Source organism: Elephas maximus, chromosome 7, assembly GCF_024166365.1.
Source record: "Elephas maximus indicus isolate mEleMax1 chromosome 7, mEleMax1 primary haplotype, whole genome shotgun sequence".
NCBI classification, from domain to species: domain Eukaryota; kingdom Metazoa; phylum Chordata; class Mammalia; order Proboscidea; family Elephantidae; genus Elephas; species Elephas maximus.
This window is the reverse complement of record NC_064825.1, coordinates 61646275-61667656: the sequence shown is the minus strand read 5'-3', so window position 1 is coordinate 61667656 and position 21382 is coordinate 61646275. Positions and strand designations below refer to the sequence as shown.

Below are 21382 nucleotides of genomic sequence, written 5' to 3'. Positions count from 1 at the left end.
GGTGAAATAGAGGGCCAGTGAGGGCGAGAGAGATGTTCAATGAGATCTGTTGGCACAGGAGCCAAAACGATGGACTCAAACATACTGGGGGTTGTGAGGATAATGCAGGACTAGGCAACATTTTGTTCTGTTGTACATATGGTCACCGGGAGTTGGAGTTGACTTGACAGCAGCTATCTATCTACTTATCTACCTATCCACCCACCCACCCATTCACACATCCATCCGTCCGTCCGTCCATCTATCCATCATCCATCTACCCACCTACCTATCTAATGAAGTATACTTTTAGCCTATAACCTCATTGGTTTGGGTTAGAAGTCTCTTTAAAAACTGCCTTATCTGTGTGGGTCTTCGTAAGTTGGGAGAATAATCATTACATACAAGGTTGTTTTTAAGGTTATTTTTAGCTCAGAGTTCAGTCATTACATTGTATTATCTTCAGTTACTCAATAACCTTAATTAAAATCGCCTTTCCACCAGAAAGTGAAAAGGAACAGCCAGGCTGTCTCTGAGGGGTTGGTAAATACTTGGAGAGGCACAGTAAACATTTGAACGTGTCTTCTTTTCAATTCTTAAGACTGCTTTATGAAATAAAGGTGTAAAAATGGGACTAACAGACTCAAAAACTTGTTTGAAATTATTGTTTCTTGTCATCATAGATGCTGTCATACTAAACATTCTTCTTCTTCCTAACATAGCCTCCCCTCCTGATCAATAATCACCCATGGGGTGTACAATAAGGGCACTTGAACCTGTCACAGCCAACAAAATCCACAGCAAGCAGACACATCCCAGGTGCCCACATTCTCACATGCGCAAAAACCATGTGATCTGAAGGTGGCTGTAAGATTTTAATTTCTTAGAGACAAATTCACAATCTTAAAGTTTCTCTGTAGCTTAAGCTTTTTGATGGGGTGTAGGAGAGGAAGAGGCAGGGGATGCTGTGAATGTGCCTAAAACTGGCTCTCTGTGCTATACAGCCAAGGGCATTACTTCATTCAGAATATGAACCTTTATTGTGAGAGAACAGAGCTTTAATCCCAGCAGGGGCTCTGGGGACAGAAAGGACTGGCAGGTAGCAGCAAGTATCCAGCCCTATGCAGAGGCCACAGGAGATGGTGCAGCTGTCTCCCTTTGCAATTGCTTTTTCTCTCTAGGCTGAATTTAAAAAAGGGTTATACTCTGGTCCCCAGTCAGTTCCCACCTATTATGGGCCATTCCGGGTGCTGCCTACTTAGTGGTGCTGTTTAAATAATAAAAGTGCACCCTCAACACCCGCTGGATACCTTCTCTGGGCCAGTCTGTGATGGACCAAGGATCTCCATCTACACTCAGCCCCATCCCCTGCCATGATGCTAGACCCTCTGCTTTTCCCCCACGGTGGCCACTGAGCAGACTCCCTGCATAACAACTTACCTGTTTCCTGAATAATGGCTTTAGATTCATCACAGCAACATTTTATCCTAACTTTCATCAGTTTTACAAAACTGAACCTGCCCATATAATTTTTTTATTATTATTATTGTGGTGAAAATATACACATCAAAACATTTGCCAAGTCAACAGTTTCTATACGTAAAATTCAGTGACATTGATTACATTCTTCATGTTGTGCAAACATTATCACTATCCTTTTCCAAGGTATTTCACCACCATTAACATAAGCTCCATGTCCCCTAAGCAAACACTTTCCCTTTTCTTCTCCCTCCCACCCCTATAATAATCTTTGGCTTCTACATATTTGCTTACTTCATATATGTGAGATCATAGAGTATTTGTCCTGACTTATTTCGCTCAACATGTTTTCAAGGCTTATCCATGTTGTAGCATGCATCTGAACTTCATTTCTCTTTCTGGCTGAGTAACATTCCTTTGTAAGCATATACCACATTTTGTTAATCCATTCATCTGCTGATGGACATTTTGATTGTTTCCACCTTTTGGCTATCGTGAAAAGAGCTGCAAAGAATTGTGACGTATAGCTGCCCATGTAATTTTAAGCTTTAATTTAAAATTACATGGATTTGGCTGCTTAGCAATGGAACATATTCTGTTTCACATGTACAGTTTCTCAGGCATGAAATCAGAAGAGAAACATGGTGCTACCTGTTCCTTTCTTCCTAACTACAGTGGACTACCAGCGGGCAGAGGGGCTGCGGTGGTGAAGGCATCAAGGAGAGATTTGTACTTCAAAGCCCAAAACAAAATCCCATTCCCTCAGAGCCAAAATACACAGGAAGCATCCCTTCAAAATTCTTTTTAGAAATCAAGCATAGATATGAGTACTATTACCTACCCAAATGCTTTATCCTATTAGCTTCATTCCAAACACTTTTTCTCTCAATCAGAATGACACTTGCTATTGGGAAAACACAGTTGAATCTATCTTTAAGGTAGTGGCTTAAAGCAGATAGCGAAGACTGTAACAGGGCCTGACAGCTTCTCTTCTCACTCTCTGGGGCTCCCTTTGAATTGCTTTCAATTTCCTTTTAGTAGAAAGCTAGAGATTATTGGCGGTAAGGGTAAAATAGAGAAGCCCAGTACGGCTAAAGAACCAGGGTAACCAGTAACTTCCCTGCATAACCTCTGGAGCTCTCTGGGCTGAGAAAAGAGAAAGTAAAGCAGGGAGGCTGCCCTGGGACATGAAAGAGAAGATGTGATGGAGGAAGTAGGAAATCAATATTCCATAAGTCTCACAGGCTGCACAAATGGAGGTGGAAAGAAAAAGCAAGTCAAAAGGAAGAGGGAGAAAGATACAGAACAGAGTTTGATGACCTGATCCCACCCCCCACCCTACTGCAGATGAGGTGGTTCTAAATGGTCATGGAGGTGGCCCTTGAGTACAGTCAACTAGAGGCTCCCCAGGGCAAAGGTCTAGAATTGTAATGTCAGACTTTGAGTGTGGTGAGGTGGGATCTATGTCTGAAGCAGACAGCCCTCTGAGGGGGTCTGAGGAGTCCTGTATCTTGGTGTTTACAGGACTTGATGTGCACAAGGAATGGAAAGAGGAGGTGGGTTGTAAGGACTGGGAGTGAGAAGGAAAGCAGAAAGGTGGGTGTCCTTTGTAAAGAAGTTACACCCTAACTGAATTCGCATCTTGGCTCCCAGCTCTCCAGCAGGATGGTGTCCTTGCAAACTGTGACTTCAGAACCAACTTAACTTCCCTAGGTTCAAGTCAAGGCAGGGAGGTATGGGAACAGTGGAAAAGGACTCTGTTCTAGGAAACTCCCCTGGTGATGGAGAGAAGAGAGCTGGGCTGTCCTGAACCTCAGAGAGACACAAAAGAAGGGAAAATCCCAGACAGGACAAGACCCAATTACCTGGCTACAAGGTCAGGAGGAAACGGGAATCTGGGGCTTTCTTGGCCTGAGATTCAGATACTTCTAGGACGAGTGAGAAAACAAAGATATAGGCATAAGCCTTGGGGTCAGTGGAGATGTGTGGTGAAGTGCAGTTGTATACAGTGATACATGATCTGCTTCTTTCCACCGCTTCCCAAGTTAAACAGGTTGAGCCCTTGGTGTTACCTTCAAATACTTTTTCCCCTATAACCAAGATGGCCCAATGTCCATCAACATCTTCTCTATAATAGCTTACATCCCATGCCTCTTCCCATTCCCGTTGCGTCCAACAGTGTTCAGGCCTTCATCAGTACAGCCCTGAATTGCTTCCCTGCATGCAGTATGCACCCCTATCCTGCACATCTTTTTTTTTTTTAATACTGTGTTTTTATTTTCATTTTTTTATTGTGCTTTAAGTCAAAGTTTACAATTCAAGTCAGTTTCTCACAGAAAAACTTATACACGCATTGTTAGGTGACTTTAGTTCCTCTCCCTATAATGTGACAGCACACTCCTTTCCACCCTGTATTTCCCATGTCCATTCAACCAGCTCCTGTCCCCCTCTGCCTTCTCATCTCACCTCTGGACAGAAGCTGCCCACATAGTCGCATGTGTCTACTTGAGCTAAGAAGCACACTTCTCACCAGTATCATTTTATATCTTAGAGTCCAGTCTAATCTTTGAAGAGTTGGCTTCGGGAATGGTTTCAGTTTTGGGCTAACAGACTGTCTGGGGGCCATGTCTTCTGGCCTCTCCCACACATCTTGTAGACTCCTGCCAGGTTAATCTCCCAGAGAACAATTTGAACATCTCAATGTGTATAACTGGTGCTTTTCCTATACACTTTCCCAACTAGACTGTGGGTCTTTACAGGGCAGACCTATATCTTTTTTCTCTATTATCAGCTCCTAGAACAGAACTTGGCACACAGAAGCTGCTTAGTACATATGACTAGAGTAAATATACGAATGTCATGAACATTGTTGTTGTTAGTTGCCTTTGAGTTGATTCTAACACATGGCAACCCCATGTGTGCAGAGTAGAACTGTTTCATAGGGTTTTCAAGGTTATGACCTCTCAGAAGCAGATCACCAGGCCTGCCTTCTAAGGTACATCTGGGTGGGTTTGAACTGCCAACCTTTCAGCTAGTGGTCAAGCACTTAACAGTTTGCACCACCTTGGGTTTCCTTACGAACATAATAGCTACTAACTAAAAGGTCAGCAGTTCGAATTCACCAGCTGCTCCTTGGAAATGCTATAGGGCAGTTCTACTCTTTCCTATAGGGTCGCTGTGAATTGAAATCAACTCAACGGCAACGGGTTTGGCTTTAGTTTTGAGAAAATACAGAAACCTTGGGTGGTACAAACAGTAATGTACTCAGCTGCTAACCAAAGGTTGGAAGTTTGAGTTCACCCAGAGGTGTCTTGGAAGAAAGGTCTGGTGATCCTCTTCTGAAAAATCAGTCATCAAAAACCCTATGGAGCACAATTCTATTCTGACATATATGGGGTTGTCATAAGTCAGAATCAGTTTAACAGCAACTGGAAAAGAGAAAATACACAATTACACCTAGTTTCAGGGTCTTAGAGAAGTTGAGGCAACTTCCATTTTTTATGATGTTTACTAAAATCTGAAGAAATAACTAAGAGTGTGATTAAAAAATTATGTTTCAAATGTTTACATTTAACCAATGCTTTCAACATACACAATAATATAGCTTAATACAATTGTGTTAGTCATAGAGTAATTACAAGATTTAATCCTAGTGTACTTACTACTGGAGTTGTGGCTGGTAATGGGACCCAAATTTTAAAGTGTGATGATTGTCTTTTTCTTTCAATTCTGTCATTGTATTTCTGTGACTCTATAGATTGCTTAATTCAGGGATAAGGTCAGAAACCCAAAGGTGAGGCTCTTAATGAATCTGAGGCCTGGGACAAATGGCCTTACACTAGCCTCACATGATTATAGGCCCTACTCGGTTTAAATGTCTGGCCCTTTGCCGTTCTTGTCGGTAGAACACAAGAAAAGTGGCCTGATACTGACCAACTTATTCAGTCAGTCATTCATGAAAAAAGTCTGCTCTGTGCCCAGAGCTGCACTAGGGGCTGGATAGATAGTGAGAAATAAAACAGATGTGGTCTCACAGAACTCATAGTCAAGAGGATGGTATAGGCAATAAACAAACTGGTACTCATTTAATCAGAAACAGAAATTCAGTCCTATAAAGGAGTATGAACAAGGCAACATGAGCAAGACTTAGGAGTGATAGGGAATGGAGGAAAGAACACATACTTAGGTGGGTAGGGACACTGTCTGAGAAGGTGACACTTCAGCTGGGACATTAAGGCTGCGAAGGAACCAGGCAAGGCAAAGAGAAAGGAAAAATAGTCCAGGCTGAGAGAACGGTCTCAAGGCAGGAAAGTGCTTGATATACTGAAGGAAGTTTTAAAAAAAGATCAGACTGTAGGGTAATAAGTTTTTTCAGGGGAAGCTTCCTATGGAGTCATGTGAATGGTATCCTCTGGGATTGTGCAACATGGTGGCCCTAGCCAAGAGGTGAGGCTGACAAGATCATCACGTAGGGCCTTAAAAGACCTGAGAAGGAGTTTGTGGTGTGGCAACTGTTATTTTTTTAAAAGCCCAAAGTGTTACACAAAAAGATCGAGAAGGCTTAAGAAAAGAAGATGGACTCCCATCTTGGGATATGAGCCAGGGAATGGATTAGATGACCTTTCAAGGTTCCTTCTATTTGGGGGATCCAGAGATTTTCATGGAAACCTTGGTGGTGTAGTGGTTAAGAGCAATTGCTGCTAACCAAAAGATAGGCAGTTCGAATCCACCAGGCGCTCCTTGGAAACCCTATGGGGCAGTTCTACCCTGTCCTATAGGGTTGCTTCAAGTCGGAATTGACTCAATGGCAACAGATTTGGTTTGGTTTGGTTTGGTTAGAGATTTTCATAGATTTGGAATAGAAATCTTTAAAAAGATCTGGTGTTGAGAAATTCTGAGAAAATTAAAATATTCATATTCCCAAGTTATTAGGTCATTATACAAAAGGAATTTCATCCAAATGAAAGACAACAGGAATTTTGGATGGTTCTAATAGTAGTGGAGCTAACTAGAAACAGAATGCTGACAGGCTTGATCTTGGGAGAACAAGTAAAGTTATCTTCACAAGGAACATTCTTAGAAGATAAAACAAAGCTCATCTTTATGGTACCCCAAAAAGGCTCTGGTATGAGCCAAACATATCTAAGCTAAAAAAACCAGGTGAAGTTGATATTTCCGATGCAAATGCTGCTACAGAAACCATGGCAGTCACAGGGCCAGGTGAGGATGCCCATAAATGGTCATCTAAGTCTTGGGTGCACTGGGTCAAGGAGATGCTCTGGGACCCTTGATACAAACGACAACTACTGCAGGAGGAAAGAATAAGGCATATTGTCATTAGGTACTGTCAAGTCGATTTCAACTCATAGCTACCCCATGTGGCAGAGCAGAACTGCCTCATAGGGTTTTCTAGGCTGTAATCTTTACAGGAGCAGATCGCCAGCTCTTTCTCCTGCAGAGCCACTGGGTGGGTTTGAACCATCAACCTTTTGGTTAGCAGCCAAGTGCTTAACCATTGTACCACCAGGACACCTCCAGTAAGGCATACTAAATGTTATACTGATAGGGAAAGGGAGGGATGAAAGGAGGGGGAGAGAGAGAGAAAAGAACATAATGAGAAAGAAGGGCGAAGAAACAGATAACTAGAAAAGCAGACTGTTTAGACTCATCTCAGCAAAGAGTGCCTTTCCCCTCCCCACATATGGTATTAAATATGTTAATTAAAAAATAATTGAAAATTATTTTGGGGCATGAGGAATATCTCATTCATTTCTCCATTCTGTCAGTAAAAAAGAATTAGAAGCCTTTACACCACTCTTTATGGTGAGACCATGAGACAAAGATGTGTATTTCCAGACAGAACCCATAAAACTAGGTCATAGTAATTTAGGTATGAATGTTTTAAATGTGTGATGATGCAAATTAATTGTCAGTATTAGGTCAGATAGAGCGGGAAAGATTTTAGTCTTCTTATGGTAGTTCAGATATTACTAGACTTGATTTTGGCCATCAGATAAAATAACTGTATTTCCAAAAATAAAGTAAATTTGAATTTAAAATGTATTTTACTGAGATAATTCCCTCACTCTTCGCTTTTATTTTTGTGCCTTCTACCCAATTTCCACAAATCAGTGAAGATATCTACGGTTTATATTTCTACGTGAATTATATTTCTGGATCCACAGAGCAAAATATTTCTCCATTTTTCTAGCATAAATATTGAGTAGTGATATTATTGCTATCAAATTCATTAGAAGTATGGCAGAGACCTCAAGTCAATAACCTAATTAAACATATAGTACTATTACCCTCTATTGGAGCCCTGGGGGCACAGTGGTTAAGAAATACAGCTGCTAACCAAAAGATCAGCAGTTCAAATCCACCAATCCCTACTTGGAAACCCTATGGGGCAGCTCTACTCTGTCCTATAGGGCTGCTATGAGTCAGAATCGACTTGACAGCAGTGTTTTTTGTGTTTTTTTTTGTTTTGTTTTATTTTGGTGGCCTGTAAGGGGAACAAACCTGTGACCCTGGTGTTAGCAGCACCGCACTCTAATTCCCTTCACCTAAGAAGGGCTTTTTTTTTAAATCACCCTGAATTAGTGGAACCCAGATCAGAAAAATTATATGTAGAGTAGAACTGAACAGGAGACAAATTTCAGTGTAGACTCCATTTGAAAGGCTCTAGTTACTGAAGGATTGGAAGGATCTTATTGGGAGTCTGTACCACTGCATGAACTCCAGGGCCTCATCAAACAGAGCTCCTGCTATATTTAAGTCTTAATTCTAAAGAGAAATTCTAGTGATAAAATCTAAGGATTTCTTCTAAACCAAATGGCAAACAACCATCCATTTCCTCACAGGAATATTTTAGGTTCAGCTCTTTGATTCAGAATTGGAAATGATGCTAAAATAGATTTCTGAAAAAATTAAATTACAAACTGTCATATTCCATCCCACTTAATGTGAATGAGTTGAGCCTCTAGGATAAACTTGATTAACATAAAAAAGGGTGAAATCTTATTTCTGTTTCTAGGGAACAAATTAAAAAGATTAAAAAGAAAAATATTCTCAAACTGTGCTTGTACTTTCCAAATAACAGCACATGCTATCCTCCTGGCTATCGCTCAAGCAAATATTTTCATTTTAAAGAAAACTGCTTCCTGAGTCTCTTTTTCTGAAATCTCTTACTGAAAATGAATTTTTATATCCAGTGATTCAGAACTGGTTGTTTAGCCTCAAACCCACCTTCGTGCAGCAGCTGAGCCTACAGAGAGGCCTGTCTCAATGATAATGATGACGATAACAGCAATAGAGACAAAATGGCAGTCACATTTTGTAGCACTTACTAGATGCATGTCTGTGCAAAGCACGATTCATATGTTATCATTTCATTCTTAAAACCACTTTATAAGTCAGCACCATTACTATTCCTCTTTTACACAAAGGAACTGAAAGGATACATAGGTTAAGTAATTTGTCCAAGGTTACACAGCTAAGTAAAGCCAGTTCATATGATCTCAGAGTCCATGCTTTTAACTACTACACTGTATTATCTGTTTACTGCTTAAGAGCACAAAGCATCCAGATAGTAGGCAAAGAGTGGGCTGGGCCTGGGCCTGGTGTTATGGATTGAATTGTGTCCCTCCACCCCCAAAATACATGTTAGAATACTAACCCCTAAACCTATGGATGTAATCCCATTTGGGATTAGGGCTTCCTTTGTTACATTAATGAGGCCATACTGGTGTAGCAGGTGTCCTAAACCTAATCACTTCTGAGTTATAAACACAGTAAATTAGACACAGAATGGAGCACATGCAGGGGGGAGACAGATGCTAACTGATAAAAGAAGGCAGATGAATCTACAAGCCCAGCAACTCCAAGGCCTGCTGGCTGCTGGAATCTGAAATAGATAAGGAATGACCTCCCCGTAGAGCCACAGCCCAAATTTGATCTTCTAGCTTCCTGATCTGTGAAAACATAAATTTCTGTTCTTTAAAGCCACCTACTTGTAGCATTTCTGTTACAGCAGTACTAGGTAACTAAGATGATCTGGGTACTTTACAGGTTTCGTAGAGGCTGGAGATGGACCAGGACCTCCAGCCACACTGTGGCATCTGAAGAGGGCCTGTGTGTGACAGCTAGACTAGGTCTGGGGCACAGTGAACAAATTCTATAGAACTAGGTTAGGAGAGCAGCATGGAACAGTGGTAAAGAGCTCAGGTTCTGGTGTTGGTTGAACCAGGGTTCAAATTCTGACCTGCATACATTGTTGCTTAATTTCCTTAAGCTTCTTAAATTTCTTCTTCTGTAAATAATAATAATAGTAGCCACCTCACACAAATCTGTGAGCTATAATAACGCATATAAAGCTCTTAGTATAATACCTGACAAAGTATTATCAATGTTAACTATTATGAACTAAGCAAAGCTTAAATGGAGCTAAAGAACTTAATTTCAACATAGGAACAACCAGCTTTTCCCATATCCCTGTCTCTGATACTGGATAGATAGCTAGAAGGCTGCAGACTCCTTGGCTAGCCAACGCCATTGCTGCCAGGGGATGGGGAAGGGCATGGTCTGTTCCCTGCATTCAGAAAGGAAGGTGGCATTACTGACCGAGCTGATGAAGTTGGCTCTGTGATTTGGCGCTGTACTCGGATGCCATGAGCACAGTTCTCCTGGACCCCCGGCTGGGTCGAGAGAGGAATGTCAGGGGAGGTGTGACTGATCTTCATGGAGGAGTCAGGGCAGGGGGTGGGAGGGCCTAGGAAGTCCTCACTGTTCTCCTGCTCATTGGTCTCTGTGTCCGTGTAGTTAAGAGGCTCCTGGTTGTTGTCTTTGCTACCAGAGAGCAGACCTCGTTCTCGCCACGGAACCCAGCAGAGTTTCCAAGACACGAAGAGAGACACGCCAAAGAGAGCGAGACCACAGGCAGTGACCACAAGGGTCAGTAGGCTCACGGATATATCTGCAAAGAAGCAAAGAATGAAGGTCAGTGTGATTGCTTTTTCCATACCCTGTGTGGGCAGAAGGACCCTCCCATCCATTCACCCCTCAGGAGCAGATTGAGGAAGTCCAGCTTGGAAGATGCAGCCAGGTCACCTGATCCTGGGACAGTGACAATGAGGATTCAGACACAAACCAGCAGATGAGTGTGCAAAAAGCACAGAGGAGGTAGCCTGCAGGCCATGTTTAGAAATAATAAGCAGACTTCTATAGCAAGGGGGAAAAAAAAAAACCACTTCCATTGAGTCAATTCTGACTCATAGCAGCCCTATAGGACAGAGTAGAACTGCCCCATAGGGTTTCCAAGGCTATAAATCTTTATGGAAGCAGACTGCCACATCTTTGTTCTGTGGAGCGACTGGTAGGTTTGAAACACTGACGTTTTGGTTAGCAGCCAAGCACTTAAAACACAGCACCACCAGGGCTCCTTTCTATAACAAGAGATGGAGTATATTCAGGGGGACGAGTACCCTGTGAGTCAAATAAGACCCTATCCTACAGGCAGTGTCAATCACTGATGTTGTGTGACAGTTTCAATTGTCCTTAAAAAGTACCCTGCCATCTCACAAAGCTGTTTAGGAATTGTTTATTCAAGAACTTCTAAAAACAAGATAAACTGCTAGTAACCAGTTGCGTCAAGTCGGCTCTGACTCATGGTGACCCCATGTGTGTCAGAATAGTACTGTACTCATAGGGTTTTCAATGGCTGATTTTTTGGATGTAGATGGCCAAGCACAATCTACCTCTGAGGCACCTCTGGGCGGATTCAAACTTCCAACCTTCTAGTTAGCAGCCGGGCACATTAGCCATTTGTGCCACCCAGGGAATAAGTGCTTTATTTTCTATTTTTGTTATTATCTTTTTCAATACAGACATTTTTTTATTATAGTAAATATATAAAATATTTTCCATTGCAACAATCTTCAAGTGTATAGTTCACTGACATTAATTATATTAATTAGGTTCACCATTTTACTCAATCTTCACTCTTATCCATTCCTGAATTTTTCCATCACCCTTAACAGAAGCTCAGTGTTCCCTAAACACTGGGGATCTAAGTAAAATGAAGCTCAAGCTCTCTGTAGATTTTGCGGCCTCAACAAAACCCACCACTCACATCCCTATGTTCCATAGCAGACTGTCATACTTTGAGTATCCCCAGTAATAAGACCCTGAGACAAGTATTCAAAGGCAAACAGTTTATTTTGAAGGTGAAGGACACACTGGTAGGCGACTGGAGAATTGAGCCTGCGAAGGCAGCCAGGAAAGGGTGCACTGGCTGTCAAGCCAATCACGACAGCAGGGGACTGGAGCTTCAGCCTGCTGAGGATGCTCCATACACCTTGCAGTTACCCACACAAGGACAAGGGACTTAGGCTATTTATACTTCCACTTCCTTCAGTCGTTGATTGAGGGAGGCTCTCAGAGGATATTAAATCCTTGGCATTTCAAACCTGCATCATGGGTGGGCAAAGTAGGCTTCGATAGCCAGAAGATGCCCACATTCAAATAAATGCAGGTGCTGGTTGTTGGAGTCAGTAGGCATACATGCCCTGAAGTGGTAATGCTGAGGGGATATGGTGGGGTAATGACAGCATTCTTACATGGACCCCAGCCCCATGGCCTTAGCCTGGGTCCATAGTAGAGCAGCATTCAGCAGGTGGGCTTCTAACTTTCAGAACAGAGCCCAGATCCCTCCAGACTTCCACCCACCCTACAGTAGAGACAGGGACAATGAGGCATCAACCTGAACACATTCCTGGCATGTGGGCTTCTAACTTTCAGAACAGAGCCCAGATCCCTCCAGACTTCCACCCACCCTACAGTAGAGACAGGGAGAATGAGGCATCAACCTGAACACATTCCTGGCATGGTCATGGATGTAAACTCCTTACTTGATATGACAGTGCTACCTGTCTCTACAGGAGTCCTGGTGGCATAGTGGTTAAGAGCTCAGCTGCTAGCCAAAAGGTCAACAGTTCAAACCTACCAGCTGCTCCTTGGAAACCCTATGGGGCAGTTCTTCTCTGTCCTATAGGGTCATCATGAGTCAGAATTGACTCAAAGGCAACAGGTTTGGTTTTTTGGTTTGGTCCATTGTTAATATTTGCCTTATTCCAACGAAAGTTTTCTGAACGCCCACTCCATGCCAGGTACCGTGTTAGGCTTTGGAGATACAATGAGGAATGTGACAGAAACACTCCAAACCTTCACAGGACTCACATTTTGGTGAAGGAGAAAATTAGAAATTAGTTACTTAACAGTCACAGTTTCAACTATTAACCAGCAATGCCAACAATCTGTGATACATGGTGATTTATATTTCTGTTGAAGTATGCACATGAACCTCTCCCGCAAATCACGACCCTTACCTACCAACCACCTACTATGCATTTCAACGTGACTCTGAAGGGACTTGATCATTCTTATGAAATAACAGAGATTCTTCATGAAAAGTTGCTCTTGGAAGAAAGCCAGTTGCCCATGCTAGTGATGAGTCTAGCATACCTCCTCCATACCCCCCTTCAATCTTTGCCCTTGTAGTGAGATGACATTATATCTCTGGTTGAAAACACTGGAGTTCCAGTTCAACATGGGTAACTTGGCTCAAATGGTTGTCACTTTTCTCTCCTCGAATCCCACTGAAACAGGATAAGACAACTACACAGCAATGGAAAACAAGGACGTGCACCATCAATCCAGCGGTAACTTTGAGGAATTTCTGGAATTGTTTTAAAGGAAAAAGCTAATCAGTGCTGAACACAACACAGGCAAATGAAGGGACACTGAGGGTGAGAAAAGAAAAACTCAGGTGCAGAACAGCAAGGGCTGGGATTAGGAGTAGGGAGTGGGGCCAGAGGAGTCAAAGTAAAAAGCACAAGAAATCACACCTCTGCCCCAATATGAAGTAGGGGAGAACATATTTTAGCCCCAGGCTCCATTTGTTTCTGGCAACTCACAGCAGAGTGGAAAATTTGTTGATGCAAATTTCTTGATAGGTGCCCACCTGTTGGGGGCAGAGGGAAGGAGGAAATCCTGTCTGAATAATCAGACTGCCACAACAAACATCAATCCCCACCCCTCCAAAATCTAAAAAAAAATCAAAACTTAAAAGCTCCCCATAGTACCAGTAGTGAAATCCCTTAACGCTTTCTGTAATTCAAACCACTTCCGAGGCAGAACTGCTTCCTTGCATCCTGTTAGTCACCCAGCACTGTCCAGAAACAAACACTTCGAGGAGTGTGCTAGAAGAGGGCACACTAGGGAGAAGGAGGTCTTAGAGGGCCATATGATAACTGTATTATTTTTCACCAAATATCCCTCTTCCCTTCACAGCACTCACGCCAAGGTAGGAGTATACTTCCCAATGCCCTGATGCTGGTCTTGGCCATGCGACTTGTTCTAGCCAATGAAATATGAGTGAATATGGCCTATGCGCCCTCAGACCAGAGGCCTCTTGGGCTCCTGCTCTCTGCCACGAGAAGAAGTTTCACATCAAGGCTGATCTTTCAGCCTGGGTGGCATAATGAGAAGCCCTGTGGAGCAGACCCAAAGTCCAAAATGATAAGCAAGTTTAAACCCAACCTACAGCCTAGGGCAGAGCTACAGCTGACCCCCAGACCCGTGAGCAAAAACTAAACATTTGATGTTTCAAGCCATTAAAAGCTTGAAGGTATTTGCTGCCATGGCAAAAGTTGACTACTATAAACCAAACCCATTGCCATCAAGTCAACTACAGCTCATGGCAAACCCATGTATTACAGAGTAGAACTGCTCCAGAGGATTTTCTTGGCTGTAATCTGTACAGAAGCAGATCATCAGGCCTTCCTTCCACAGTGCCATTGTGTGGGTCCGAACTGCCAACCTTTGGGTTAGTAGTTGAGAGCATATAGTTTGTGCCACCTAGGGACGGGAGAACCTTGTAGCCACTTGCTACTTTGGGGGAGATCCCAGACCATGAGTTATCATTGTCTAGGGTGTGCCCAGTAAACTCTAGGGGGCACCAGTCACATTCACAAAAAATTCACATTCATAGTCATCATAAATTTGTGTATATAGTTATGAACGATTTCTGGCAAAGGGCAAGAGTGTTCTTTTCTTAGTCATACAAAGGTGCCATGTGGACTAGAGGTGGACCAGGGAATGTCTGTCAGGAGATACCAATAGCAAGCTACACAGCCGCACCAGCCACTAAGGGTTATCACCTGGGCTTCTGTTTACAAATAGCTCAGAGTATCATCTAGATACTAGAACTTTTATCTCTTTCTTCAGGAAGTTCTAGAAAGCTACCTTGGAGTCTCTAAGGCCACCTCAGACCCATGGCTTCAGAAAGGGGAGAGAGAGAGTCAGCCTAGATCACAAAATAGTTCTATTTAAAAGGATAGAAGCAATTTCTTAAGCTAGGTGGTGGGTACATGCTCATTAGTTTTATTATTAATCTTCAAATAATAAACATTTATTATATATCCTCTTTTGTATTTATGACATTTTCATTAAAAAAATTGAAAAACAATAGTGATATCAAAAAATAATTACACAACCATCATTAGCTGAAATTATTCTGGAAGGTCTAGCAAATTAGTTAAGATAAAAAAAATGATAATTCCAAATACTGGTAAAGACAAGCTACAATATTTATACACTATATAATTATACATAAAATGGTAAAATTATAAACTAATAGAACTATTAAATAAACATAATAATGTTGCATGTTATTTAAAACTGTACAAAAACAAATGATTACACAACATAATTTTTCTAAAGAACAAGAAAAAGGTAATTGCTCCTTTTGTCCAAGGATTAAGGGAATAATCAGGCAGTGATCCAGGGATAAAGAAGGCAAACCAGTTTGGATCCAGATCCCTGGAAGTGTTGCTCCTTTGGAGATGACAGGGTAAGAAAATGATGCCCCGAGCTGCTGTGGAGGGCATCCTTTCTGGGGAAGTTGTGGAGTAAAATGCCCTGTAATCAGGCCTGATCTTCATAATCCTCTTCACCTGGCTCTCATCCCAGTCATAGCACACGGCGCCCTGCAGCAACACCCCTAACCAAAAAAAACCAAAACCATTGCCTTGGAATTAATTCTGACTCATGGCAACCCTACAGGACAGAATAGAAATGCCCCAGAGAGTTTCCAAGGAGTGTCTGGTGGATTTGAACTGCCGACCTTTTGGTTAGAAGCTGTAGCACTTAACCACTACGCCACCAGAAAGATACTACATAAAGTACACTGTGAAACCTCTGGATCCTGGCTGGACACCTAGGATTCTAGGGGATCCCTGGAAGCCTAAAGAAAGTGGACTTGGTTTGGGATGGCAGCTATTACTGGCTACTGAGTGAAAAGCAAGAACATTCATACGTGCATATGGAATGAGGAGCAGTAGTTTTTTCCCAAATCGTAAAGGGTTAGGAAAAACCCAGACTGACAACAAAAGAATAGTCACAGGATGAATGGGGCAAATGGGCACCTCAGAAGAAACTAACCAAGCTGAGCACTCAGATTATATGGCATGAAACAAGTGATGCGAGAAGCAAACTGCTTCATATACTTAGATTTATAAAACTGTGGTTAAGAGTGAAAAGTACGACCCCTGAGGCTGTGGCACCCAGACCCCCCACTAATTCAGAACTGAAGCCACTCCCGAAGTCCACCTTTTAGCCAAAAATTAGACAGGCCTATAAAACAAACAATAATACCCGTGAGGAATATGCTTCTTGGTTCAATCAAATATACGAGACCAAATGGGCAACACCTGGTCAAAAACAAAGACAAGAAGGCAGGAAGGGACAGGAAAACTGGACGAATGGACATCGAGAACCCAGGGTGGAAAGGGAAAGGGGGATAGTGTTGACACACTGCAGGGATTGCAACCAATGACACGAAACAATCTGTGCATAAATTTTTGAATGAGAAACTAATTTACACTGTAAACTTTCACCTAAAATACAATAAAATTAAAAAAAAAAAAAGTGAGAAGTATAGCCACAACAGTACCAGTAACAAGCACCCTTCAGATCCCACCTGATCTAAGATAGGGGGGAGATTGTCGCCCCAGAATTCCACATTACCACAAGGGAAAAGGAAAGTCATTTTCAGGAGTCAATGATTCAGAAAATATACCATTTATGTACACTTTCCTGCATAAAAGCAATTAAAAAATTTTTTCCAAACAAAATCTTATGTCAGAATAGAGAACTCAAGAAGGGAAAGACATAGTATATATAATATATCCTTATGTACTACATATCACAATAGTGATGAGCAAAAAGGAACAGTGAAAACTGCGTTGTTGTTGTTACCTGCCGTCAAGTCGGTTCCGACTCATAGCGACCTTACGCACAACAGAACGAAACACTGCCTGGTCCTGTGTCATCCTCATAATTGTTGCATGCTTGAGCCCATTGTTGCAGCCACTGTGTCAATCCATCTTGTTGAGGGTCCTCCTCTTTTTCCCTGGCCTCCTACTTTACCAAGCATGATGTCCTTCTCCAGGCGCTGATTCCGCCTTATAACATGTCCAAAGTATGTGAGATGTAGTCACCTCATCCTTGCTTCTAGGAGCATTCTGGTTGTACTTCTTCCAAGACAGATTTGTTTGTTCTTTTGGCAGTCCATGGTATAGTCAATATTCTTTGCCAACACCACAATTCAAAAGCGTCAATTCTTCTTTGGTCTTCCTTATTCATCGTCCAGCTTTCGCACGCACACCAGGCAATTTAAAACATCATGGCTTTGGTCAGGCACGCTTTAGTCCTCCAGGTGACATCTTTGCTTTTCAACACTTTAAAGAGGTCTTTTGCACCCAATTTGCCCAGTGCAATGAGTCTTTGGATTTCTTGACTGTGGCTCCCATTGGTGTTGATTGTGGATCCAAGTAAAATGAAAGCCTTGACAATCTCAAACTTTTCTCTCCGTTTACCATGGTGCTATTTGGTCCAGTTGTGAGGATTTTTTTTTTTTTCTTTATGTTGAGGTGATCTTCCTCAGTAAGTGCTTCAAATCCTCTTTACTTTCAGCAAGGTTGTGTCATCTGTGTAACGCAGGTTGTTAATGAGTCTTCCTCAAATCCTGATGCCCTGTTTTTCTTCATATAGTCCAGCTTCTTGGACTGAATACAGACTGAATATATAGCACACATACTGAATAGGTAGGTTGAAAAGATACAATCCTGACGCACACCTTTCCTGACTAAAAACCAATCAGTATCCCCTTGTTCTGTTTAAACGACTGCCTCTTGATCCACGTACAGATTCCTCATAAGCACAACTAAGTGTTCTGGAATTCACATTCTCCACAATGTTATACATAATTTGTTATGACTCACACAGTCAAATGCCTTAGCATAGTCAATAAAACACAGGTAGACATCCTTCTGGTATTCTCTGCTTTCAGCCAGGATCCACCTGACATCAGCAATGATATCCCTGGTTCCACATCCTCTTCTGAAACCAGCCTGAATTTCTGGCACTTCCCTGTCGATATACTGCTGTAGCCGTTTTTGAATGATCTTCAGCAAAATTTTGCTTGCGTGTGATATTAATGATATTGTTCTATAATTTCCACCTTCGGTCAGATCACCTTTGTTGGGAATAGGTACAAACATGGATCTCTTCCAGTCAGTTGGCCAGGAAGCTGTCTTCCATATTTCTTGGCATAGATGAGTGAGCACCTCCAGCGCTGCATCTGTTTGTTGAAACATCTCAATTGATATTCCATCAATTCCTGCAGCCTTGTTTTTTGCCAATGCCTTCAGAGCAGCTTGGACTTCTTCCTTCAGTACCATCGGTTCCTGATCATATGTTACCTCCTAAAATGGCTGAACCAATTCTTTTTGGTACAGTGACTCTGTATTCCTTCCATCTTCTTTTGATGCATCCTGCGGCCTTAAATATTTTCCCTGTAGAATCTTTCAGTGTTGCAACTTGAGGCTTGAATTTTTTCTTCAGTTCTTTCAGCTTGAGAAGTGCTGAGTATGTTCTTCCCGTTTGGATTTCTGTCTCTAGCTCTTTGCACATGTCATCATAATATTTTACTTTGTCTTCTTGAGCCACCCTTTGAAATCTTCTGTTCAGCTCTTTTACTTCATCATTTTTTCCTTTTACTTTAGCTACTCGACGTTCAAGAGCAAATTTCAGAGACTCCTCTGATAACCATTTAGGTCTTTACTTTTTCTCCTGTCTTTATAATGACCTCTTTCTTTCTTCATGTACGATGTCCTTGATATCATTCTACAACTTGTGTGGTCTTCGATCATTAGTGTTCAACGAATGCCTCAAATCTATTCTTGAGATGGTCTCTAAATTCAGGTGGGATAGACTCAAGGTCATATTTTGGCTCTCGTGGACTTGCTCCGATTTTCCTCAGTTTCAGCTTGAACTTGCATATGAGTAATTGATGGTCTGTTCCACAGTCAGCCCCTGGCCTTGTTCTGACTGATGATATTCAGCTTTTCCATCATCTCTTTTCACAGATGTAGTCAATTTGATTTCTGTGTGTTCCATGTAGTGAGGTCCATGTGTATAGTCGCCGTTTATGTTGGTAAAAGAAGGCATTTGCAATGAAGAAGTCGTTGGTCTTGCAAAATTCTATCATTCAATCTCCAGCATTGTTTCTGGCACCAAGGCCATATTTTCCAACTACTGATCCTTCTTCTTTGTTTCCAACTTTTGCATTCCAATCGCCAGTAATTATCAATGCATCTTGATTGCATGTTCGATCAATTTCAGTCTGCAGCAGCTGATAAAAATCTTCTATTTCTTCTCCTTTGGCCCTAGTGGTTGGTGCGTAAATTTGAATAATAGTCGTTTTAACTGGTCTTCCTTGTAGGCATATGGATATTATCCTATCACTGACAGCGTTGTACTTCAGGGTAGATCTTGAAACGTTCTTTTGGATGATGAATGCAACACCATTCCTCTTTGAGTATTGATTCCCAGCATAGTAGACAACATGATTGTCTGATTCAAAATGGCCACTACCAGTCCATTTCAGCTCATTTAATGCCTAGGATATTGATGTTTTATGCATTCCATTTCATTTTTGACGATTTCCAATTTTCCTAGATTCCTACTTCGTACATTCCAGGTTCCGATTATTAATGGATGTTTACAGCTGTTCCTTCTCATTTTGAGTCATGCCACATCAGCAAATGAAGGTTCCAAAAGCTTGACTCCATCCACATCATTAAGGTCGACTCTACTTTGAGAGGGCAGCTCTTCCCCAGTCATCTTCTCTGTGCCTTCCAACCTGCGGAGCTCATCTTCCAGCATTATTTCAGACAATGTTTCGCTGCTATTTATAAGGTTTTCACTAGCTAAGTCTTTTCAGATGTAGACTGCCAAGTCCTTCTTCCTAGTTGTCTTAGTCTGGAAGCTCAGCTGAAACCTGTCCGCCATGGGTGACCCTGCTGGTATCTGAATACCCACGGCACGGTTTCCAGCAACACGCAAGTCCCCACAGTATGACAAACTGACAGATGCATGGGGGAAAACCTGTATTACATCTAAATAATTGCTAGTTATGAGGTAATGAGACCCCTGGGTGGTGCAAACGGTTTGTGCCCGACTACTGGCCTGAAGATTGGCAGTTCGAACCCACCCAGCAGTACCACAGAAGAAAGTCTTGGTGATGTACTTCTGCTTCCATAAAGATCACAGCCAAGAAAAAACCATATAGAGCACTTTTACCTTGAAATATATGGAGTTGCCATGAGTTGGAATCGACTTGACGGCAAAGAGTATAAAATTATGAAATTTAATGTAACTGTTAAGGAAAAGAAAATACTTTTAAAAGAGAAAAGGGATGACAGGCACATCCTTAAATTCCAATGATTTCAACAAAATATGGGAGATGGGGGAGGGGGAGAATATAACTGTTTTCACTTTGACAATTTAAAATTTGAAGAAAAGATGTCAGAAATTGAGAGGTGGAAAGAGGAAAGGAGCCGAAGGAATGGTTTCAGTTTGCCTTCAAAAATGAAGAAACAAGAGATACTGTCTAGAGTTGATAGGCAATATGTGTATATTGTAAAAACAATATACACATATTGTTTTTACTAACAGCAAGTATTATTGAGAAATGAAAACATTTTTTAAGATATTATAGTGTAAACTATCACGTAGTTTAGTACATTCTTGCGGATTTGGGTCTGTAATCCCAAAACATTTCTGAAAACAGTCCTTATTTAATCCTGATCCTTAGTTTATAAAGAACAAATTAATGAATCTCATTACAATAATGACAATCAAGTTCCCCAGCATAATTTTCCTTCAAAATCAAACCTATAAAAGCCATCCATCCTTGTCTACTCATCTTTGCTCAGTAAATTCCAGACTTCATTCAGGGACAAAATATAGGGAAACTGACATAGGCTGTCAACTTTTTACTTTGCTGATTATCAGTGTTAAAACATACAACCCATCTACCATCATATTCATTACATATGAGAAAGTATGTTTTAACACCAGAAAAATGACATTCCCTTAAAATACTATATTGACTTTTATGAAAAATATCACTACATTGTCATTATTTTTGTCAATTTGCTTCAGACTTATGATAAGCTTATAATGGACAAACAGGGAACCAGGATTGGGAACCACAATCCTAGTCTCTCTCAAGTCTGTCCTGCCTTATCTCTGCTTCTTACAGCACTAACATGGCTCAAGGCAAAACAGGGAAATGGATGACATTTTTGATACCCACTCCAGTCTTCCTATTCTGAGCTCTTCTCTCTCAGCTGCCCTCCCAATATTTTGCTGTCCCAAAGGCCTGGAGTTTTCAAAAGGATTATATTGGAGCCTCTCTTAATTTCTTAGTGCAGCTGTAACAGAAATACCACAAGTGGGTGGCTTTAAAGAACAGAAATTTATTTTCTCACAGAGAGGCTAAAAGTGAGCATTCAGGGCA

The 21382-nt window shown here is 41.6% G+C and overlaps 1 protein-coding gene across 5 annotated transcripts in view; it reads right to left on the bottom strand.

The window, feature by feature from the left end:
- Positions 1 to 21382, bottom strand: part of SYT9 (synaptotagmin 9) — a 207140-nt gene that overhangs the window by 121694 nt on the left and 64064 nt on the right. For all 5 annotated transcript variants that reach the window (XR_007518199.1, XM_049890275.1, XM_049890274.1 and 2 more), the window contains exon 2: positions 10081 to 10432. Coding sequence is in view for 4 of the 5 variants with exons in the window: in XM_049890275.1 (XP_049746232.1) it covers positions 10081 to 10432 (352 nt within the window). In the remaining variant the exon portion in view is untranslated. The remainder of the gene's footprint in view (positions 1 to 10080; positions 10433 to 21382) is intronic.